The sequence below is a fragment of the Aulonocara stuartgranti genome, assembly GCF_965226115.1.
Source record: "Aulonocara stuartgranti genome assembly, chromosome: 20".
Classification (NCBI taxonomy): domain Eukaryota; kingdom Metazoa; phylum Chordata; class Actinopteri; order Cichliformes; family Cichlidae; genus Aulonocara; species Aulonocara stuartgranti.
In genome coordinates, this window is record NC_138956.1 from 26,323,594 (window position 1) to 26,347,346 (window position 23,753).

The window sequence follows — 23,753 nt, forward strand, 5'->3', positions numbered from 1 at the left end:
GTCTGTAAAACCTCAAGAGAGATCTAGGGCCTCCTAATTTGACCTCTGTAAACACTTTCCCACAGAGTTTATACACTCACTGTGTCACTCGTTTTGGGTCACACTGAATAAAAAATTCTGCTTATTTTGTAAATCTTGCTCATACTGTGTTTCGAAATTGAGTATTTTCTGTGATCTGAAGACACACAATAAATTGCTAAGAACAAGAGAGTGGTTTTAAAGTCTGCGGTAAACCTCACATCACATCCAGTATTTTGCAACAAGATGGCGATGGTAGAAACGTTAATCCCAAGGCTTCAAAAGGGGCACTTCAGAACCCAGTGGTAGCTATGTCCATCTTTTATACTGTCTAAGATTGCTTTGAACTAAGTAGCTGGTGTCTGTGAATGCACTATAGCATCTAAATAAGCTGGCCTTTTGTCCAAATCACTTATGGTAATAGCATTGATGTTAAATCAAAGCTTCTACACAGGAATTAACAAACGAGTCGGTAATGTATATATAATGTTTTGTCTGTCTCTTATATATAACATCTTTAAATCTTCACTTTGAGTAAGGTGTAATTTGCTACCTCCTACATGTAAATGAAGGCCTGCACTCACCAGTGTGTGCCTCTTCATGTGCTCCCTTCTGGTGAACTTCTTGCCACAGATTTCACAGGGGTAGGGCCTCTCACCAGTATGGGAGCGCATGTGCCTCTTTAGGATGCACTGGTGCATAGCAGAGAAACTGCAGTAGGGGCACTTGAACTTTTTGCGGATCACCGTGAAGTCATTCACTGAAAGGAGAGAGAAAGGGAGGGAGGATAGAGAGAAAAAAGGGGGAGAGAAAAAAAGAATTGAAGGTTGAGTGAAGCTTGTTTAAATAAACCAACATGTCACTTTTTAGTTACTGCATTTAATTAGCGGCATGGTCTAGAAATGTACCATCAATTCCCATGGTCACCCCAATCCCCGTCAAAGCTACGGTTGCCCTGGCAACAGCTCTTCCTCTATACTAAAGTAATAAAGGCAAAGAGATACTATAAACACATAACACAACAGCCAGTCTGCCTTAGTTGCACTAGAGGGTCTCTTCTATGGACAGCGAAAAACACAGACAGAAAGACAAACACAGACAATGACAAGAAAATAAAATCACCCACACAAAGAAGGAATATTGAGTCACACAAGGGGAGGCAAAATACAACAAATATTAATACCATGTCTTAGTGTTGTGTCGGGGTCTGGTGAATCTTTTATTTAAAGTCTAGATTTAAGTGGTAGCTTAGGTAAAAGACATCGAAGTAAACTGTTTCTCTGTGTTTGTCTGTTTCTAGCCACTGACACAAAGCATATGACTCGGGGAGACTGGAATTGGATTTACGAATACAAAAACACAACAAACACTAATCACGTATAGTTGGGAGTCAAACATACGGTAGGGGTTACAAGCTTTTACAATATATTTACCTCCATCTGCAAATCGACTTCTGCTCTGATTAAATATTCAAGAAGCACATCACAAAAAAAGCATGCAAATACACATGAACTGCACAACAGTTTTGTTTTGTTTTTTTGGTTAAAGTGCAAAAGTAATGAGAGAAATATTGCAGTGTGTGTATGTGTGCACATGTGTACATAACACGGATAGCTTCATTGAAGAATAAAAACGGCAGCAACGTTTAAAAATTTCCATCATAGTTTAATTACAGCATAAAATCTACAAGTAGAATCTTGTTTGAAAAGTACAGCTTTTGTACAACACAGGGATGTCAATGAGAAAATCTAGAATGTAGAACAAAATATCTTTCAGTATTTTCACATTTTGCAACAGCACTCAAAAACAGCCTTTCAGTATTTTTCATTTCTACTCAGTGACTGGCTCTGACTATTTCCTGACTTCTGCGAGCCTGCTGCTCTGTCCCGGCTGCTGGCTAGGACAGGGCGTGCTACCTGAAAATGTGGGATTCTGTGGTAGAAAGGATTTGGCATTTAGGAATTCCCCACAGGATATGCACACAACAGGAAGCGGACAGATTCCCAATTGACACCAGTTCTGCTATTCTAAGCACAAAGAAGTTGCAGCTCAGTGTGCTCAAGTGATAATTAGAAGTAAACACAGGTGAATAGCTTCTCTTTGGGCATAGTAATCACAGTATGCGTATACACAATAAACCTATTTACTGTAATTGGGTTTTATCAAGACAGTATCTTGTTGCATGTTAAAGGCCTGCTGTAAACGAAAGAGCGAAAATTTTGGCAGAAATTGGTGTAAATTTACATTAGCAATGGGTTTCAAGCCAGTGTTCAAGCTGATTCCAATAATCCTGCTTCTGCCCATCGACATCCTCCACCACCTCTCTTATTATTCTCCTGCATTTGCCTACTTGTCTCTCTTGATCTCTCATTTTCTACCCCGTGCTCACAACCACACCATTATCTATCTGCAGCCGTGACATCACTAAGATCATCCAGAATCTGCCCTTCATTGCCCACTTCCTCTTCAGATGAGGGGTCAGAGGTTAAGAGGGGCCGGAGCCGTGAAGGACCAATTACTGTCCAGCTCCAACCACACTCAGCCGTTGCAAGAATTACAGATCTGGGAGAGAAGAGATGGACAGAGAAAGAGAAAATGACACCACCCAACCCCCCCTTCCTAGCTGCTACTGATCTATTGTTTTAGCTGGCTTTGTCTCGTTCAGCACATCCCCTCATCTGTACCGATATGACAGTCTTTGACTGAAAGCTGTCATGTCGCACTGAGTTCAAGATACTGTGCTCAATAGCGGTGGATTTTGGGGTCAAATTCTCAAATCGAATGTTTTTGTTCTGTGTTTCAGTTCTTTTATGACAGTTCCTTCTATCAGCTGAGGCGTACTGCCCCTGGCATCAGTCATATTCTCGCCTGGGTTTTTATTCTGTCCTTATGATGCAATGCTACAAAATTCCTGCAGGTGGTGTGGTTGTGTGGGCTGTGACTCAGAGTAATGCCTGGCAGATATCTTTGAATGTCTTTGTGCCCCTAATGCAGGGGTGGACAGAAAGATAAAGATCTCTCTGCCTAAAAAGGAGAGAAGAGTTTAGTCAGACTGGTGGCTGGCGACAGAGAGTGAGACAAGTGGTTAAGGTCGGGGAGGTGGAAACCCCCATCCCCCCCCAAATCTCTCAACCCGGCACTGCAGTGGAAAGTAATTCACCTGTTCATGGGTACACTCAGTGCTCACTAAAACTATTCGCTCAGTCTAAAAAGACCACATATATTTTCAGTCAAAGGTTTGTTTTAAACGTATCTCTCTTTTTTTTTTGCATAGCAGTTGTGCAGTTTTGACACATTAGTCGTCAGTTTGAGTCACCATTAAAAAAAAAATAGTGACATAAAACTTTGCAAGCAATAGAAAAAGTCCCTAGATATTTATATCCATAATCAACAGACATATGATTTTAAAAGGAACTCTTACTTTGTTACTGCGATGACACCACAGAGTATTTTTTGGCATGAACGTAAAACACATTTGAGGATACACGACTAACTGATGGGTAGGAAATTGTGTAGCGTGCTGCCTGTAATTCCACTCTCAGTTTTCCACATTGATACTGTGATTGTGATTGTCAACCTTCATCTGTTGCGTTACTCGCCACAGTGGGTCTATAGTCCCACCCTGAGACATTTCCATTCCAATGTTGCCTCCCAGTATAGCTCCTGGCACTGACCCCACCTGGCAGCACACCTTTACATGTGTGGCCAGGTTTTTCTGGGTGCTAAAAGCCTTGGCACAGGCAGGGCAGGTGTGCCCTCTCTCTTTGGAGTGAACGGATGACAGGTGCCTGTGTAGGTCTGTGCGGTCTCTAAAGTGTTTCAGACAGTACACACACTGCATCAACTTCTTCTTGAAGTGGATGGTCTTCTCGTGTCGGTCCGCATTAGATTTGAGAGTGAAGCTGGCGGGGCACTGCGAGCACAGGTACCGCGCCGGTGCAGGCTCAGCTACCGCAGGCCGGTATAAAGACTGAAAGGGAAAAGGATGATTTTGCGGATGTTGATGGGGCTGGGTTGGTTGGTGGTGCGGACCTTGGATGCTTGGCCAGTCAAGGGACAAGGCCATCAGAGATAGGGTGTGGCGGTACTCGTGCTCCCTGAGATGCTCCAGGCTGCGGAACAGCCGTTTGCACAGGGAGCAGGCGAACCCCTGTGAGGGCCAGGCACCGTGCTCTGGCACAACCCTTTCCCCTAATCCAGCCTCTTCACCCAGCCCAAGCAGCCCTTTAGTCCCTCTGCCAACCACGGGCACTGACGCAGGCACAGTCAAGCCACCCGCACAACTCCCCTCGCCCATCTGATCCCTCTCGACAGGAGACTGGTCACCTTCCAAGGCTGAAATAGTGAGAAGGATGGTGAGAGTGAAAGTCAGAGAAATAATGAAGTACAATAAGCACAAGCTTAAGTTATCACGACTATTAAATTGTGACAACTTTTATAGCATACTCCATACCTGTGTTGTATTCTTTCGTGTCTTCTTTGTCTTTCGTGCCCTCCTGTAAGCGCAAAACATATCGTTATGTCACACAGGCATATTTATACAGCCTGTATGGAATGTTGTCTGGACATGCAAGAGGAAGGAAGATGGTACAAGCTGTGAAGGCAAGCTTATTTAAAAAATAATTGTAAGAAATGGAGAAACAAAGACATGGAAGCAGAAAATTAAAAAGTAAAGCAAAACAAGGTCATGATTATTCAACGACTTTGAAACTGGAAAGCAAACAGAGAAAAAAATAGTAAATCATTTCTGGATGCTACAGCTGTCTCATGGGCACAGAATGAACAGTTATGCTGAGCTACAGTGTTAATAAATGAATTACAGGAGAGATACTCATAAACTCAAAACTCTCTTGGGTGTAAGCAAGGTGCACCTAAACACCCGTCCCCACACTTTCTTTCCTTCGGCAACTAAACTAAACTCCACTCTTCTTCTTCTACTCCATGCTCCTGCCATTCCTTCACCCCCGCCCATTTGCTCAGCCCCTACACTCCTCCTCCTCCTCCTCCTCCTTCCTCCTCTCTAAGAACAGAACACCATGCACTGGGCAAACAGATGGCTTGTCCGTAGAGATAGGGAGGCTTGTTGGGAGGCAGGTCCACTGAAATCAAATGCTGCTCCTAAATGCTCACCCGCACACACAGCGCACACACATAGACTGGCACAAAACTCACTGCTACACATGCTCATATTGCCATGCTCTCTCTTACACACACACACACACACACACACACTCTCTCACTCACACACTGAGAAGAACAAACAATCTCCTGGGCTGCGAGAGCAAACCTCTCATTGTCTACTTGTATTGATTCTACTCACTCTCATCACACTACCTTGCCTGTTATCTGCCATCTCTAAGCACACGCTGCCATTGTGACTAGACGTGTCATCACTAATGTAACTACTACGGACTACATTACCACTAATGTTGAGCAAAGACATTTCTGGCTTGAAGGTGAATTCAAGTCTAACTATATTAAAAGATTATTTGAGAAGGGAGACATGAGCGAAGAACTGGCAATCTGAAAGGAAGAGAAAAGCAAACAAAGCATACAGAAAAGAAAGAGCAAACAAAGGAAAAAAATAGCATTTCTTCTCCAGCGAAGCAGGAAATATGCCAAATTCCACAAAGAGAATGAGATACAGAAAGGAATTGAGCAATGATGTGCTAACATTTTAAAAAGAACTCTCTCTGAAATAAGGGTAATATCCCCATTAACCCCCAATTCCTTCTTGCAAAAACTCCTAGCTTGCTCCCACCACATCACTTGCCACTTCCTACCCTCCATCACCTCTCAAACCCCTTCGGTGTGTGCGTGTATAGAAACAGGGTGATGCTGCCCCCTGGATACTTATCTCCACTGTTAGAACTTTTATCTGAGTGGAGTAGCAGTGCCCAGAGAGCAGCCTGTGCCCTGGAGCTGAGCCAGGCTCTGGTACACTTACCTCAGGCAAGGTGGAGGGCTCTGGGCCCTCAGGGGCCTCTTCAACTTCCATGTCCAATCTCTCTGAGTGCAGCAGGGGTGCCCCAGCCCTCAGACCGGGGGCCTCCAGGGGCCGAAGCTCAGAGGGGTGCAGTGGTGTGGGTGGAGTGGGTGGGCAGTATGCTGATGTTGATGTTGTTGATGATGATGATGATGGCGGTAGTGGTGATGATGATGGTGGAAGATGAGGAGGAAGAAGAGGAAGAGGAGGAGGAGAGGAGCCAGCCCCCTGTTTGTTATGAATAGTGGCCCCCGTGGCCCCTGGCTGAAGCGTGCTGCAGTAGTTGTTGGAGTAGAGCCCTGAGGAGCACAGGAAACGAGTCTCACCCACCCACTCACGTACAACTGCAACTCTGCAAGCAGCTGGCCACCAGAACACAACGGGAGAGAGTGGGCAGGGGGGCACACAGAGGCTGCCAGTGCTACACTATCAAACACTATGCAGAGGGGGAGGAAGAAAAACTCTGAAGTTTCACTTTCCACCAGCCAAGGGGAAAGGGTTAGGGCTTCTCTTCTCTCTTTCTCTCTCTTTTTTTTTCTTTCGCTCCTCTGCTCTCCTTCTCCTTCCACCCACATGCGTGCGCAGAGGATGGCAGCGGGTGTGTGTTTTGTGAGTGTGTATGTGCCATGTTGTGTGAGTAAAATGCATATAAGGAGAGGGCTTGAGGATCCTCTGTAGCGTGGAAGGAGATTGTTTTGGAGAGGAGCCATCTTGCAGCTCAAGTGAAGATTTTTTTTTTTGTGCACGCAGGGTAAAGGACGACTACATCGACCATGTAAGATGTTTACCAGCAACAAGTTAAGACACGCTGGATAAAATTTCAATTTTTTTCACAGAACCTTTAGCTTTCCACAACTATTCACACAGAGCCTTTTTTCTGCTACATTAATATCACCATTAGCTGGTACTGAGAGCGCATTTCTTTTTTTCTCTCTTTCTTCGCTTTGATTAATAGTGTGTATTAATCAAAGCATAATGTATCGCAAGATTCTCTAGACAGTGCGTGTACGCATGCAAGCGTGTGCAAATGTGGGCAGCATTTTGGGGAATGTCTCCAGAGTTATGCAGTGGGTTAGCCATTCATTGCCCTCCTCTGCACAACGGACAGAATCACACAACCATGAGGCTCGGCCGTGGATGGATTCCTGGAATGTTAAACTACCGCACCCGACACTCCCCACTCCCACTCACTGAGAACACACACAAATGCTTAACTCCCCATCTCTTCTTCCCCACCCCATCAGTGACAGGGGAAACAGCATTAACAGCGAAGAGGAAGTAGAGACCGAGAGTAAACGGATGAGATACAGGTGAAAGGGAGTAGCTCATTAACAAATGGTGTTCTGGCAGTAGACGGTTCTCAGGAAAGGGCTTTCATGGAATAGTTAATCAGTTTTGGTTCAAGCCTCTTGCAGAAATGCAACATGTAACTGAATATATTACAGTGTCGTATCACTGAGTTTAATATTTCAGTTGTGTCTGGCAAGCTTTAAAGTATGCAAATAGCAGTCAGCTGACTGCCTGCACAGCGGCAAGAAAAAAGAAAGACAAGAAAAAAGTAAAATAATTGCATTACTTAAACATGGCTCAATAGGAACTAACATACAATCGTCATCCCTTTCTTTCACCTGCCATCCCAATGGAGTCTGTACTTATTACATCTGTTTAGGCTTTAGGGAAGCAATTACTGGAAGGTGACTGACCAAGGTTACTAATTAACTAAAAAGCTCTGTAAGTTTGTTAGGCGAAAATAGCAAGATTGGATTGGATTTTACCTCTCTGTAACCTCACGGAAAAATGCTTAATGACACATGGCTAGTCATAACCTTTGGACAGTGTTGTTTACTTTTTATTATTTGAAAAACTATATGAACAAAAGACCGTGCAGGTTCGGGTTCATGGCAGCTTTGTGCACATCCGCGTATTAGATCCCTCCACTTGCAGGTAAGAACTGTTGAATCCAAAAAAGTTGATATATAAAGTAGACTCAATTTGAAAATCCAAATCTGGATTAGATTCATTTCCATCTGCTTTTTGAATTAACCCTCACTGTTCTTCCTTTACAGTTGCAGTACCAAAAAAAAGAGAGAGAGAGCCAGAAGACAAGCTATATAGGATCCATTTGTTCAATTTGGAACAAAATTTGTGTCACAATCATAAATAAATTTTGAAAATCTCTTGGCAGTAGCTGTGGAATGAACGGTAGCTCACAGAGGTGAGTCAATTTTTAAAAGTAGATGTGAATTGATGAGAGCTGGCAATGGAGGGAAAAGTTCAATAATGTCAGTATAATCTCTATAGTTAATTGGATGTTCCTAACATCCTGTACATGGTGGCAGTGTGGGCAGGTGTGCAGGGATGGTTTTGCAAAATCCATTGTCTGGAATTGACTCTCTGACGCACAGAGGGGTAGTGGGGCCAAATCCCATTGATCTTAATTGGATTTTGGAGGTTGATTGACATACACACTGATTCCACTGTATTTTGGCATGTGGTCCGTGACCCATGCAAAGGATAGCAAAAAGAGAAGCTGTGCATTTTAATTCCATGTCCTGTCAACAAGATGGGGGTCGAATCAGTTTGACTTGCTACATACAGAGAGAGATATTTCCAGTATGATCTTATTTTTGGATGCGTGGATGTTTAGCAGAAACCCGGTTTATTAAATCGTCAGTTATGTCGGGGGAAAAAAAAGAATGAGAGAAAGAGGAACAAGATGAAAGGGTGTGGGAGGTGGTAGCTCTATGTCAAGGCCTTTTGCTTATATGCAAGCCTCTCTGGAATTGGGACAGGTGACCTTGCTCTGCCTCCTCCGCGCCTAGATCAATACTTTCCCACTATTTTAGACCAACATGCTTTGATGCTCCACAGCTGAAGTAAAAGAGGGGGGGAAGAGACAAGAGTGAGACAAATATGGAGGAACTGCAAGAGCTGGCCAAAAGGGGAGGGAGTGAGGGAGAGTGTGAGGGATGAGTGTTAAGGAGGGGTGAAGGAGAAATAGATGGAGGAAAGGAGGGACGGATAGCGTGAGGGGGAGTACAGGAGGGAAAAAGGACAGGAAGGATGTTAAGATGGGTTGAAGGAGAAGCGGGAGGAGAACAAGAGGAGGGGAGGGGAAAGGGCTGAATGGAAGGAGGGAGGCAGGGAGCAGTGATCTGTCAAACCAGGCAGACTTATCCTCCGCCCAGTAATCTGAGGTACAGTGTTTGTTTATTTTCTGTCCTCATTTAGACACAGGGACAGACCTGGGGAGGGAGGGGAGGATGTTGGCCATCTCGACAGGCCCATTTCCCCAACCCCTATTGTGTAGGGAATAGAAAATAGGGTTTGGCTAACCAAAACCCTCCCTGAGGTTTCTTTGGTGACAACTAAAATACAGATATAGTGCTCATTCAATGTGTTTTTTTTTCCATGCACAGAGCAAATGATTAACATTCTCTGAATTCTCCAAATCCCCTATTCATATAGTCAAGGCTGAGTGTATCTGTAAAGTCTGAGTGTGTATCAGAAAGCCTCTTCTTCTCTTTTCTGAGGCTTGTGAGGCTGTCTATCTGTGCTGTGACAGCATCCGATTCTCCTCTTTAAGCCAACAGAAACATCTCAATCCCACACACTTAACACTGACACAAAAGGAACGATGTGATGTGGCGTGCATGTGCGAGCGCGTGCAACTGCGAATGTGTGTTTTGGTCTATTAAGTCTTGGCCCTGTCTTTTATTTTGTAGGTGAGTGGGGCTCAACTGAAAAGACATGACTAGGCTCAGAGTTGTACCCTTCCTTTGCTTTTCTTCCGCTCACAAAAACAGGCAGAACTCGGGACAAAAGATCCAATTACTAGACTGTAAAAGCTAAAGAAACAAACACACGAGTTGAATACACACATGCGCGCGCACACAAATGTGCCCACGCGGACGTGGACTCAAGCAAATGCATGCTCACACTGGGACACACACACACACACACACACACACACACACACACACACACACACACACACACACACACAGTTTAACACCCTCATTGAAGGCAGAAAAAACTGACAGAACAAAGAAAAAAAAATCTCTTGTTAACACAGACAAATTAAGCACCAATGCGGCCGCTTATTGATCTATTATTGATATGATTAGGAAATGATTTATTACAGTGTAACAGGAAAAATTCTGTGATTTAAGAGCTTATTTTACTAATTTTAGCTGAGCATATCAGATTTTAAAGAGAAGAATAATTATTGGTTGCTCGGTCGTGCACAGATATATAACAAGAAGCAAAGATTTGTAGCGAACAAATAGGTGAAGATCACCTTTTTATTGCTTGCTGTAATTGTGTTCTTTGTTTATGACATTTGGTGAGTTTGGATGTATTTGTTCATTTTGAAAGACCTTCTAACAGCTTGCAGAGATTTATATATTGTAGTTGGAGCAATTCGGTAAGTAAATATCTGAACAGTTGCTGCTGCACTGTTGTGTTATTTTGCTGCGGTGAAATACAGCCGTAGACCCACTGATACCCACAAAGAAACTGTCACATAAAACCAAACAAATTTTCTCGAGACAGCACGAGCGATCCCAGCAAAATGTTCTCTCACTGAGTCACTGCTGACTAGTCATCACTGGCATTACCACACAAACTGGTTACACACTCAAGTGGCACCACACACGCACACACGCACACACACACACACACGCGTGCACCAATATGCACACACAATTGCACACACAGGGATTCAGAGTTATCCAGATAACAGTGGCTGATGAGGGAAAGTACTACAACAGAGGAGGCGCATGCCAGAAGCAGTCACGCCTATATGTTTTATGTATCGCAGGTGACTACGTAAGCAGGTAGTCAAAGATAAAGTAGTAGAAAATTTGTGTATGTCTAAGTTATATTGAGGTGTGTGTGTGTATGTGTATAACAATCAGGGTGAGTGCAGTGTTAGTAAATAGTGACTTACAAGACAGGGAGTGTCCTCCTTTGGGCAGGTACTCATACAACAAGGGGTTATCATCTCCCATCATCTCAGCCCGCAGTGACAGCAGGCTGTTCTTACTCATCAGCGCTGCCTTCAGATTGGCTACAGATGAGATTGTTCCACCCCCGGCTCCTCCCCCGGCCTCCTCCAATTCGTTGGTGCCCAGGAAGCTGGGCTCTGTGGCAAGAGGCTCTTCCTGTTTGAGGAAGAAGTCGAGGCGTTCGCCACGGCTGTCTGAGCTGTTGGGTTCAGTCACGTCTGCCCCTGAATAGAGATGAAGTAACAGAAGACGGGTGAGGTTCTTGTGTCCTTATACAACTAAAAATGAGTGACATTAAAATGCTATTCAAGCTCAAGCTGGTGTTTTAAATCACTGAAGCACTGTTTTAATATATTTGAGGGATTATATGTTTCTCTATAGGATGAAAATTCCATCACTTTTGACACTGTGAAGCATCTCCAAAGGGGATAAACAGCGATGGCCAAACTACAAAAAACAAGAAAAAAAGTTGACACTTTTAGGTTTCACCTGACAGTGATAACAGCCTGAGTGAAAGCACAAAAAAACACCATATTAAACCAATCCTTTCAACCCTCTCAGCCAAGTCATCGTTTACACCCAGTGTTTTTGGTAGCGACTACCAACACGTCACCACTCTGATTCATCCCTCGCTCTCCTCGACTCCCTAACATACCTCATCATCGCCAGTCAACAAAAATACAGAGAGATCATAAAGAGACAGTGTGAGACCGAATGGCAGACACAGACGTGATCCATGTGTGCGCGTGTGTTTATGCGCTATGCCTGTGAGCGTGTGTGCTTGAGTGTGTGTGTGTGTGTGTGCGCGTGTGTGCATTTAGCCATCAGACTCGTTGAAAGCAGAGAGAAGCTGTCAGCAGTAGACATGTCGCTGGAGGTTCCACTGTAGATCTACAAGACTGTCAGACCACACTGCTGACGACAGCTCTGCTCAGCACACACACACACGCAAACAAAAACACACACAAATACAGACACAAACACACTTTTATTACCTCCTAATTGACATTTAGCTGATGACAGGTTGCTTTCTCCAACAAAGAAGTAGACAAAAATACACACCAGGCACATCACTGGCTTAGAGTCTTTGAAAGAATGGCTTGTCTACATCTAAAACAAACACAGAGACTTCTGAGAGCTAATGCAGACTTGAGTCTTGCCTTAAGGAGAGGGGTGTGTGTACATAATTATGTGTGACTGTTCTGGACAGAAACCTTCTGACATCCTAATATATAAGTTTACCGTTGCACAGCGCCCATGCAGCGACAGCTGAAATCACACTCAGAGCTAATGGGGAATAAACAGAGTGAGGACAGTAACTAGGGTGATGCGGGGGCACTGAGAACAGAAACGGGTGGGGAAGCAAAAGAGGAAAGAAAACATGAAAAAATTTAATGGAAGCAAGAAAACAAAATAGCCCTATTGTTCATTTTAACTACAGTTGGGCAGTGTTAAGTGTTTCCTGTGCAGCCTGGTGGCCGTCTGCTGCAGGGGAGTCAAGGTGACAAAGACAGTAGTTTGGCTCCACGTCTGGAATACCGATGGGTATACAGCTTTTTCTCAGCTTACTAGGTCAATGCTGACCACCCTCTCTCTCTCCCTCTCTCACACACAGACACAGGGAAACTGTCAGTCATTTTTCATGCTCGGGATAGATAAATGATCCCAGATCAGATGGATGGATACACGTTCTGTATGCATGGCTGCACATATAGATCTGAAAGGTGTAGAGAGATATGAGTGAGATATTGAGGATGGGCCGCCTCAGATGAGAGTGATATACATACGAAGTAATCAGTAGTCATCAAACGGCTAGCTAACGTATCACAAGATATTAAAAAAAATAAGGGTAGGGGGAGTAAAGAGGGAAAAAAAGAGGAGGCATGGGCAGCGTAGAAAGAGATAAAGGAATAAAAAAGGCAAGGGAGTGTAAAAGCGGGGGTGTTGAGCTGTGGAGGAAGCACAGATGATACACACAAGACACACATGCGTGCATCCACGCACACCCCCGTCCCACCCGCACACACACACAAAGTTAATTAAGGAGGGGGTGTAGGGGTTGGCGCACAGGGCATGAGGTGCAGGAATTCATTAGAGCTCTGCCCCCTCCTTCAGTGGGCAGCCCAGCAGCCACAGGAGTCAATCAATAACATAGATCTGCTGTTGGCCAACAACAGCACACACACACACACACTTGCACAAATACACACATATATGGAGAAAGAAGAGGCAGACAAATGGAAGGAGAGAGGGAAAAGAGGGTCATCTCTGACCCCTATCTCCTTCCACTCATCTGTTCATTGGGTGAGTGAATGACCCCAGAACGGTTTCCCAGCATCCCCTTAGACACGTGCATCTACAGATGGAACATATCCGCACTCCTCACAGTCATACAGTAACAATCCTTCAGTCACACATTGTAGATTGAATGGAAGGGTTATGGAAGAGTGATTGCTTCATGGTCTCCTTGCAGATGCCGGTCTAACTTCTGTCTTGCACAGAAAAATGTGTGAAATGAATTTTTGTATTTGATGCATTAGTGAGCCACTTTCCCTTGCCTGCAACATGCAGTGCCATATCCTGTTTTTCTGAGGATATACCCACATATCCGGGACTAAGCGGGAGATATTAGAAATTAGTATTCAGCTGATCGCAAACAGGCTTCCTCGCTAAATAATCGCAATATACGGTATAATCCGCCCTTACTTATGTAAGCTTTATCGGGCCTGCATAGATGCTGTCTTACTTAAACCTCATCCTGTTCTTACAGATAAAATCATTTACCACACCAGAACCAGTCGCACCTAATCCCATGCGCGCAGCTTATGGATTTCATCATACATGTGCCGGGTTTGGTTGAGGATTTGTAGATACACATATTGTGGTATCTTTCAAAGGCAATAGGTTTATCCCGAGTTTTAGAGACACTGTGGTTACATCATTCCTTTGTGCACATATGCTGAGTGTTAACGTACCGGTTGTCATGAGGCAACCTATGAATTTCAATGGCGTGGAATATGGCTTTGAACTGCGTGGTCAGATACAAAAAAAAACAATAGCATTTTCCTCGTCTTTTTTTCCCCCTCCTCTTTTCTTCTGCCTTTACAGTGCAGCGGTCTCTATACAGTGAAGGGAATTTTCATTTTCCCCTTCATAAAAGAGTCCGAATAATTTAGATTTCTGCTCTCTGAAGAGATCTTCCGTTTAATTTGGTTGCCATGGTAGCCGGGCACCCTTGGCTTCAACATTTATGCTAAATAAAACCCCCTTTTAAAAAGAGAGACAAATATGTGGAAATGGTGGGTTCTCTTTGTTCATGTGTGTGTTTTGGGTGCGTGTGCGCGCGCATGAGCGATGCTGCAAGCTATGCAGGGGCTTGAGTGGGAAAAAGCAAAGGAGGAATAAGACTTGCCTTGGAAATAAAATAGGTGTGCGCTGAACTATACTTCAAATGTGTTATGAGGAATCCTGAATTTATCATCCATTGAGCGAGTTACGGCTAATGGATAGAAGATAGAGTTTTATGCGCTGTGGTTGGAGGCTGCACTGTATCTAAGTGATATGTGTGTGTGTGTTTCACAAGGGGAGTTGTGTTACTAGAGAGCACGCTTTGACGCAGTAAAAAGGAGGAGAGAGAAGGCCTGAAAAGGGAGGGAAGGGTCGGGTGACCCAGTTTGACCTCTGATCTTCTGTTCTGATTGTGTGTGTGCGGGCGGGTGTTTGTGTGTGTTTCGCGCTACAAATGCCTCCCTCTTCTCTAAATGAAGCCTGACACTGTTTTGGGAGGGAGTTTCCATTTTCCAAATATAAAGATTCTAATAGATTTAAAAAAAAAAAAAAAGAAAGAAAGAAAAAAAGGCACAAAACTCCCCCCAAAAAGATTTCTACAGGTTTCGCACTCAAGCGCACATGACCTGGCTAATGATGGACACGCTCCTTCAACACCTCGAGTCACAAACACACACTCACATAACTCACCCCGCCTTCAAATCAACAGAGACAGTAACCAAACACAATGGAGAGAAAAAGTCCAGGGTGGTTAAGCAACGAGTTACTGAGGCTTGACGACCACAAGAGAGCTGTCAGAGAAGAAAGTAGGGCTTGTGTGCATGTTTGAGTATGAGAGAGCGCAAACAAAGGAGAAAGACTCTCTCAATGTGTATCTCTCCATGCATATATGTGCGCATGTGTGCGTGAGAGACAGCGGAGGATACAGAAAGAAGCCTTGCCCCAAGTCGGCCCGGTTAATGGCTTGACCAGCCTGAGGTTGAAAAGGACAAGGCATTACAAGAGCCGTGTTGCTCACAAGACTGTGAGCAACACGCGCGCCGCCGTCACAGCGTCAAGCTTCCAAATGAGAAAATGAAAGTCTCTCCTTCACCTTTTATTACAAACAGTTTCGTACGCTGAACCTGTGATTAGTGCCTGTTTGTCCTCGAGTGGACAAAGAGGGGAGGGAAGGTGGAACTTGCTTCCTCAGCATGCCAGAGTTTGAGAGGGTAAAAAAGTAATTTCAGCTAAGAAGGGGGAGTGAGGCACTAAAACAGCTCAAGAATTCAGAGGCAATTTAAAAAGCAGTGTGGGAGAGGAGAATGAAAAAAATGCTGGGTTAAAAAGGAGGGAGGATGGAAAGTAAAAGAGGTTGTTATCCTCTCTCTCTCTCTCTCGCTGTTGCTTTCTTTCTCTGTTGTTTTTAGGGACTAGCCGGGCCACAACCTCCAGGAGAGATAGGGAAGGATGGGTGGGTGGGTGGGTGGGTGGTGGTGGGGAGGTGGATAGGGAGGGCAAGCATAAATCAAGCAGTGCCTGAAGGCTTTAGAGGAGGGAGGGACAGAGGGAAGAAAGTGGTAAAGGACAGGAGAGAGAAAGAGAGAGAGAGAGTGAGATGATGGTGCTGGTAGTGATGGTGGTACTGCTGGGGGCTCGGAGGAAAAAGAGAGAGTGTGGGTGGAGGGGAGGAGAGGAGAAAAGAGAAGAGGAGCACAACGATTGCAAGAGTGGTGGGGTGAGAGGTGGACGGTGGGGTGATGGAGCGTGGGTGGGTGGGTGAGTGAAGGGGAAGCGAGGAGAGGTGAGGGGGAGGTTACAGAGGCTCCGGGAGGGAGGGTTGGGTGGTGACGGTGGGGGCGAACGAGCGAGTGTGAGAGTAGGCTACGGAAAGCCAGCTAAATTTGAAAACGCTTGCCTTTCTCTGTGCTTTTGCCCGTGTCTACATGAAGACGGCAATGCTAAACAACCACAAGATGCAAGCATGTGGGCAGAATTAATCAGGATGTGATCTCACGTAATCTGGCTACGGTGCAATATCTGGCCACGGTTAACCTCCTCAAGTGTTTTTCCAGTGCATTTGTATTCACGAGGGGGATATACGTGTATTTCTAGGTAGGATTTATCCCTTTTTAAAATGGCGGTCACACTTCAAAGCAGTGCAGCACAATTCATCGACACATCCGTAGGCCCACCTACCCGCAGGTGTCAAGCTAACAGCTAACACTTCGGCCAGCCTCTTTTGCACTTATTCTCGCTTACCGTTTCCTTTCTGTGGCTTACGTGTTATATAAATATCACTGAGCTGAGCATTGTAGATCACATCATTCAACAGGGAGTGACTTAAGAAGAATAAGCTGTCCAAATGAGAACAGTTGGATTTGCTTGATCCTTAATGGATCAGTGCTCTAAGTTCCAAGAAGTTCTCAGACTAAATATTCAGATTGGTTGCTTGTTAGCGTCCATATGGGAGGTTTAGCTCGTACCTTCTGAAGCCTCCCATGTAAGTTGTGGCAGTGGCACAAACACAAATGACTCTCAGCCAGGTCCTCTTAAGTGTCACTTTTACTCGCAGTTTGATTTTCTTCTTGAGGTTGATAATGGAGCTTGATGAATGATGTAGTTAGTGTTAGGAAAATGTCATGGTTGAATTGCAAACTTTTGCAATGCCAAACACACATAGGGCAGGGCTCCATGCTCTGTTTCTTAGGTGCCACGTTTTTCTACGTATACAAGTGACAACCCTGGCATGCATTTTATATCTACTTAGTCACATGCTTCCCTTTAAAATGGAAATGACCTTGTCTGTCATTTAATACACTTTCTTTAAACACACTAAATATATTTGTACCTTTAACTTCTGCCTCGCACCTGTCTGCTCTTTTGTGGACCAATCTGTATTCTGACAGAATAGATTCAATAAAAAAAATGTCAGAACACAGCATACGAGCAGCACTTTTTTTGTAATGACCTGATGTCCCTTTTCCTGCCCTTTTAAATGCTGGTATGCACAGGACTTTCATCCACCAGTAAAAGCATAATGGAAAGTATGTGAACCACTAGTATCAGAGATTTCTAATGACATACAGGTAAAAGGTAGCGTCAGTTCAGTCAAACAATCCCAGCTGGTGGAGGATATCATTGTCAGCTGACGTGGGGTTATGGCTCAGCTGATATCCTTCTACACATCCAATTAGAAAATCTCATTTAGGCCATGCTGTTTAGGCAATTTTCTGTTGATTTGAATGCTCACCATAGTGGAGTTTCGTTTCATTTATAATTCTAAAAGGCTGAATTCTGAAGCATTTTGATGAGCCTTTATCGTTAATTTGCTTTTGTAAAACTACTGGCTTGAAGGACCTCTGTGTGTACAGAAGGCCTAACTAAGTATTCACATCTGACTCATCTTTGATGGTCTGTGATCACTGTTCTTTTTTTTACTTGGCTAATTTTTGGACAGTAGAAAGAGAAAAATATCTAAATTAGAAAAAGAAATTGTATCTTAAAGACGGCTGTGTATGCCTCTTTCCTTAACACAAGTCAGTGAGGCACAGTTCTGTTAAGGCCAGTGGACTAGAGATCTATTTTTCTACAGTTTAAGTGTTTGAGCGTGGACAGAGATCTTCACAAAATGCCACAAAGCAGTTGTTTATCCACACTGTCAAAATTAGCTGTGGACGTAGTCTGAGTGAATGACTGAAGGAAGGGAGGGAAAGAAGAGCGGGTGAGTGCGTGGGGGATGGAGGATTGCAGGGCTCAAGGTAATCTGGGGAGTTAATGCAGCTTAGAGGGACTGAGAGGAGTGGGAGGGAGGTAGAGAGAGGGAGAGAGGGGGAGTGATGGCAGAGAGAGAGAGAGAGAGAGAGAGAGAGGGAATATAAAAATAATAGGGTCAGCAGGGAAAGAGAGGGAGAGAGAAATAAATGAAGATATATCAGAAACAAAAAAGCCAAAGCAACTGAGGGGGTAGACAAAAAAGAGAGAGAGAGAGAGCGGGGAGTGTACAAGCTGGTGAGATAGGGAAAGAGAGAGAGCGATCCGAGTAAGTGCGTGAGATAAAGAGTGGGCTAATGAAAGGTAGGGTGAGGCTGAGTGAGTTGGCGGGCAGGAGGGAAGTCGACAGAGAGAGAACGAAAGAGAGCGGGGGAGAGGTCTGCATGGGGAAAGAATGCTGGGTGGGGAAGGAAGGCAGACACGCAGGGCTTTGTGCTAAGAGCAAAAAGAGAGAGCGAGATCGAGAGATTGAGAAAGAGTGAGAGGTTATGTCTTGGATTTATACATGGGAGAGGACCCGGCTCCAATGCCCCCGTCCAGCCCAGTCAGGGTTGTATTTTGAAGGGTGAGTTGGGACACGGAGATATTGAGAGGAGGGATAATGGAAAGTGGAGGAGGAAAATGACAAACACTCAGGGTGGGGATGGTATAGCCTGTGGGTTACTGGTGTGTGGGTTAACACAATATTTGACTCACACTGACCAACAGAAAAGCTCGAGTCTAACTATCCAGCCGGTATAATCTTTTTACTGCTCGGTGGAAATAAATTTAAGACAAGTTTAAGAAGCAAACAAAGTTGGCAAATGTCAAAAATATTTCCAGCTGGACATCCTGGAGCAGGTTGTGGAACTATAAATGAGATAAATGGCATATTAATGTCCACATATTCAAGAGAGTTCAGTGGTGAGGAAAAATGGTATATTATATTTTCTTAAAAATATCTCACCTTTCCACAAACTCACCACATAGTGTACAGAGACTCTTATTTAATGTTTTTAGATTTCTTCAAATTTAGCACTCGGTTGTGTGCAGACAATTGCATTTAAATTCATTTGGTTAATGTTTTATATCCAAAGAACGGCAGCTCGAATGCTCCCACCAAGTGACTGCCTGACAAATGTGCAAACACACAACACAACACATGCACTGCAGTCATACAATACAGTCACAACAGGTGAGCGGGGAGCGGGCGACCAGAACAAAAGTTACTCCACAACCCACCAGTGTCACTGTGCTCCATCCACACAGGAACACTTCACAAAGTGGGAAGCATAGGGAGTTACATGTACTCTGGAGAGCATTAGCTTGCTGTGGAGCTGCCCAGTGACCAGAGAGGCTATTGCCCCTCTTCCCTTCTCTCTGCTCATCTCTCCCATCTCATAACATTAAGACTGTGCTTCTGTGCTTGTATCCTTGGCAACCTGCCTCCAACAATGGAGGCAGAGAGCTCTGGCCTCAGCATGGGAGGAGTATGGTGCCATGGAGAGGAAAAAGCAAGGGCGAGGAAGATAGAGGGAGATGGAAAGCTGGCACGGTGACTGCAGAGAAAGGGAGAGTGAGGGAATCACTGTTTGGCTCATATACAGACATACGAATGAAAATGAAGGAACAGAGCAAAGGGTTAAACAGGAGAAGGAAGCGCAACAGATGAGCTATATATGAGCATATACACCTGTGCTAGCTGCAAGCTTGGTGCTAGTGGATCAGGGGGGATCTGTGTCACTCCTGAGCTGATAAAAGCTAGATGGATCTCAAGATCAATCACGACAGATCTGGACCTTGAACCTCGCACTACTCCACGAGCCTGTCAGCAGTCTGAAAACCAAAATCGACGATTATCTGTCCTAATGCAGCTCTGAATTGTGGTGCTGTAACCAGCGTGGAGCTGATTACACACTAACTGTGCAAATCCAAGTTTGGCTTTCCAAGTATCAACTTGTATTTTTATACTTGACTCAAAATTTTGCTAATCCATATAAGTGATTCATATGTTTGCTAACCTTAGACTCATTAAAAGCTTTTCAAACCAGATTGTGAAAAAAGGAAAAAAAAAGGGGATTTAGTACTAATATTTGTCTGCAAAGACAAAATTTGCTGGGGTTGTTCTGCAGGGGAAATCACAAGGGACGACATGGGAACGACCGCAACAGCAGAATCCCCACAGCTTGTTCCCTCTATGATACAAATATAAGGGATAAGAAGTGTAAAAATCACACTGCATGGACGGAGGGGAAAACCAGAGCAAGGGACGCCTGCATAAAGAGGACTGTGTTCATTTCTCTTCCCCCACTGCACCCGAGCTGAGCCATTGAGATTAATTGCTTATGATCAAATCAGCAGAAGCTGTGCAAATTAAAGAGCCCCCACCCCACCCCAGCCCAGCCCCCCACCCGCACTACCCTCCTCCCTCACCTCCAAAACATCTCCCACCCATCCCCGTGCCAGACCCAGTGGACACTGCGCGTGATGAGCTGCAGAGCTTATTCGAGGCTACAAACGTGTCATTTCCTCTTTCCCCAGAGAGGAACAGAGAGCAAGGAAAGGCCTTCAAATGGAGCAAGGGTCGGTCAAGTAGCGCAGACTATGTGCGCGCACAAATACATGTTCAGCTGTACGCACAGCCTCGTACAGAGACACATGCACGCGCACACATGCACACACTGAGTCAGTACCCCAAGCAGAACTGCTGATATCTCACCCCACTTCTCAAAAGCGCTTCTCTCCCTGCTTCTCCCTCGCTCTCTCTTTCTCATTAAGAAGCCATTAGAGGAAAGGGCAGCGTGAGACCACATGACCTCTTCCTAACCCCTGTAACCCACCCTTGAAAGGGAGGGAGGGAGGAATAAAGCGAGGGGGGAGAGAGAAAGGGGGCAAAATATATAAACAGAGTTGGACAGCAGAAGAAGGACACAAAAGAGTGGAATGAATAAAAAGAGAGGTGAGCAGTGAGAGATGAGACAAAGAAACCCCACTGCAACAGAGTGATAGGTAAGTGGCAGAAATACCTGAAAATCTGTGAGAGGTCAATTTGACTTAATATTTGGCCATACAGTAAGCTTTTATAGTGATTTTGGTGTTTTTCGGCTTCTATTAAAGCAATCCTAAGAGTGATGCAAGACATAATCTGAACTTGTGTTTGCATTGCAAAACAGGGACATTATGTCACTGTACCACCAGATCTTTTTCACTTGTTCTAGTAAAACATTTTACGCTCACTGTGAGATGATTAGACATGCTGTTTGCACCGGGCTCAGTGGAAGGATGGAGAAAGATAGAGGAGGTATGTATGAGTCAGAATGGAAGAGAGAGGTAAAGAGGTGTGTGTGATAAGTATGTAGTGATTTTAGAAGAAGGGGATAATTTGGGAGTGGAGGGGAAGACGGCTAGGCTGCTTCCTTAGTCGGACACAGGAATGTGGAGCGGGCGGATCCCAATGTGTGTGTGTGTCTTTGTGTACGCATGCATTTGTGCTAGACAGGAATCCCTAACCCCCACAGACTTCGGCTCCACTTATCAAGGTCTAAACAGAGGGGTATGAAGGGGGAGAGAGGGAAGAAGGGTCTGGGTGTCCTCCGCTATCAAATCTACCTCTCACCCCCGTTGCTCGCTTTCTTCTTTCCTGTACAGCACACAGACACACACACACACACATCTACAAAGACACACAAAACTAAAACTTGAAGTTGGATGTCTCTGAGGCTAGATAAACTACGGGAAGGCCAAACAGTCTAACCACACAGAGGGGAAAAGAAAAAAAAAAGCCAGGGTCACAATTACATTTCCACCATATACAAACTTTTCTCTATCTCTTTGTGCCCTCCTCAAACACATGCTCACTTACATATTTACCACCATGTTCCACTGCCTAATTTCTCATTCACTCTGACTTTATCAGAGAGGTTTAACCTTTTTTTTATGGTCACTCAGGCGAGGTGTAGTGTCAACTGGGGGATTTGATGAAGGGAAAAAAAAGATACGGGTACAGTTCCTGGGGCCCACCTGAAACAAGCCCGTGACCCAATTCAGATTCAGATTTACTGACATATAAGAAAGAAGGTTTTGGGGGTGGGGCAGAAAAAAAGATAGAGAGGAGATTAAGTGGATCAGATGAAGTTATTGTTTGCATGCTGCTGCTGGAGCATGAGGGTAGCGAGGAGGAAAAAGTTGCGAGGCGAGAGGCAGAGGAAGGTGGAAACAATGAGGAGTGTGGGCAGGCAGGTGATCTGGGGCAAAGGGGTTGGGGAAGAGTGGGAGACAACGGGAACAAAAGGAGACTGTGGCCTCCTTTTATCAAACTATGTTAAGGGACAGCAAGGCACAGAGGATACAGAGACCTGGAGTCCTGACGTCAATTCTGGGCTAACCGCTGTTCTAACAGGAGAAATATGTCGCCGTAAGTTCGTCAGAGAAAAACCCATCGATGTTACACAGAAAGGCAATGCTAATACAAAAATAATGAATATAGACACTTGGGAAAGGAAAGACTGGCCTGTGTTTGTAACCTCTGACAAACCACCAACAGTGTGACATCACTTGTTTTTTTTCTCTCTGCAGCTTTTCCCTGATGTGTGTTTACATGTGAAAGAAGTCACACAGCAACTAAAAGCAGGCCATTTATAGGTCCTGCTGCTCTTTTATAACAATATATTATATTGCATTTATTGTAACTGAGTGAGAAAATTTAGAAATGAACATTTTAGTATGAATTATGAATCATGTTGGGTATTTTTTATGGCGCTAGCACTGATTTGTGTTTAGAAATGTAATAGCACATGTGTTATCATCATGGGATGATTATATGAATTGTATTGAATAGTGGAGTGTAAAATCAGGAGGAACTGCTTTCAAACTGCAGTGAGGCAAGGCAAGAGGAGTTTTTTTTTTATATGCAGTGGGGCAAAAAAGTATTTAGTCAGCCACTGATTGTGCAAGTTCCCCGACTTAAAATGATGACAGAGGTCAGTAATTTGCACCAGAGGTACACTTCAACTGTGAGAGACAGAATGTGAAAAAAAATCCATGAATTCACATGGTAGGATTTGTAAAGAATTTATTCGTAAATTAGGGTGGAAAATAAGTATTTGGTCACCTCAAACAAGGAAAATCTCTGGCTCTCACAGACCTGTAACGTCTTCTGTAAGAAGCTTTTCTGCCCCCCACTCGTTACCTGTATGAATGGCACCTGTTTGAACTCATCATCTGTATAAAAGACACCTGTCCACAGCCTCAAACAGTCAGACTCCAAACTCCGCCATGGCCAAGACCAAAGAGCTTTCGAAGGACACCAGGAAAAGTATTGTAGACCTGCACCAGACTGGGAAGAGTGAATCTACAATAGGCAAGCAGCTTAGTGTGAAAAAATCAACTGTGGGAGCAATCATCAGAAAATGGAAGACATACAAGACCACTGATAATCTCCCTCGATCTGGGGCTCCACGCAAGATCTCATCCCGTGGGGTCAAAATGATCATGAGAACGGTGAGCAAAGATCCCAGAACCACACGGGGGGACCTGGTGAATGACCTGCAGAGAGCTGGGACCAAAGTAACAAAGGTCACCATCAGTAACACACTACAACGGCAGGGAATCAAATCCCGCAGTGCCAGACGTGTTCCGCTGCTGAAGCCAGTGCATGTCCAGGCCCGTCTGAAGTTTGCCAGAGAGCACATGGATGATACAGCAGAGGATTGGGAGAATGT

At 44.6% G+C, this 23,753-nt stretch overlaps 1 protein-coding gene across 4 annotated transcripts in view; it reads right to left on the reverse strand.

The window, feature by feature from the left end:
* The window catches only part of zbtb46 (zinc finger and BTB domain containing 46), a 63,386-nt gene that overhangs the window by 4,891 nt on the left and 34,742 nt on the right, over window positions 1–23,753 (reverse strand). For 3 of the 4 annotated variants that reach the window (XM_082518886.1, XM_082518885.1, XM_082518887.1), the window contains exons 4-7: window positions 10,956–11,237; window positions 5,966–6,303; window positions 4,472–4,514; window positions 785–4,353 (exon numbers count right to left, since the gene is read on the reverse strand). In XM_082518886.1, coding sequence (XP_082375012.1) covers window positions 3,557–4,353; window positions 4,472–4,514; window positions 5,966–6,303; window positions 10,956–11,237 — 1,460 coding nt within the window. In that variant the 3' untranslated portion in view covers window positions 785–3,556. The other variant, XM_082518888.1, reaches the window with a different exon arrangement.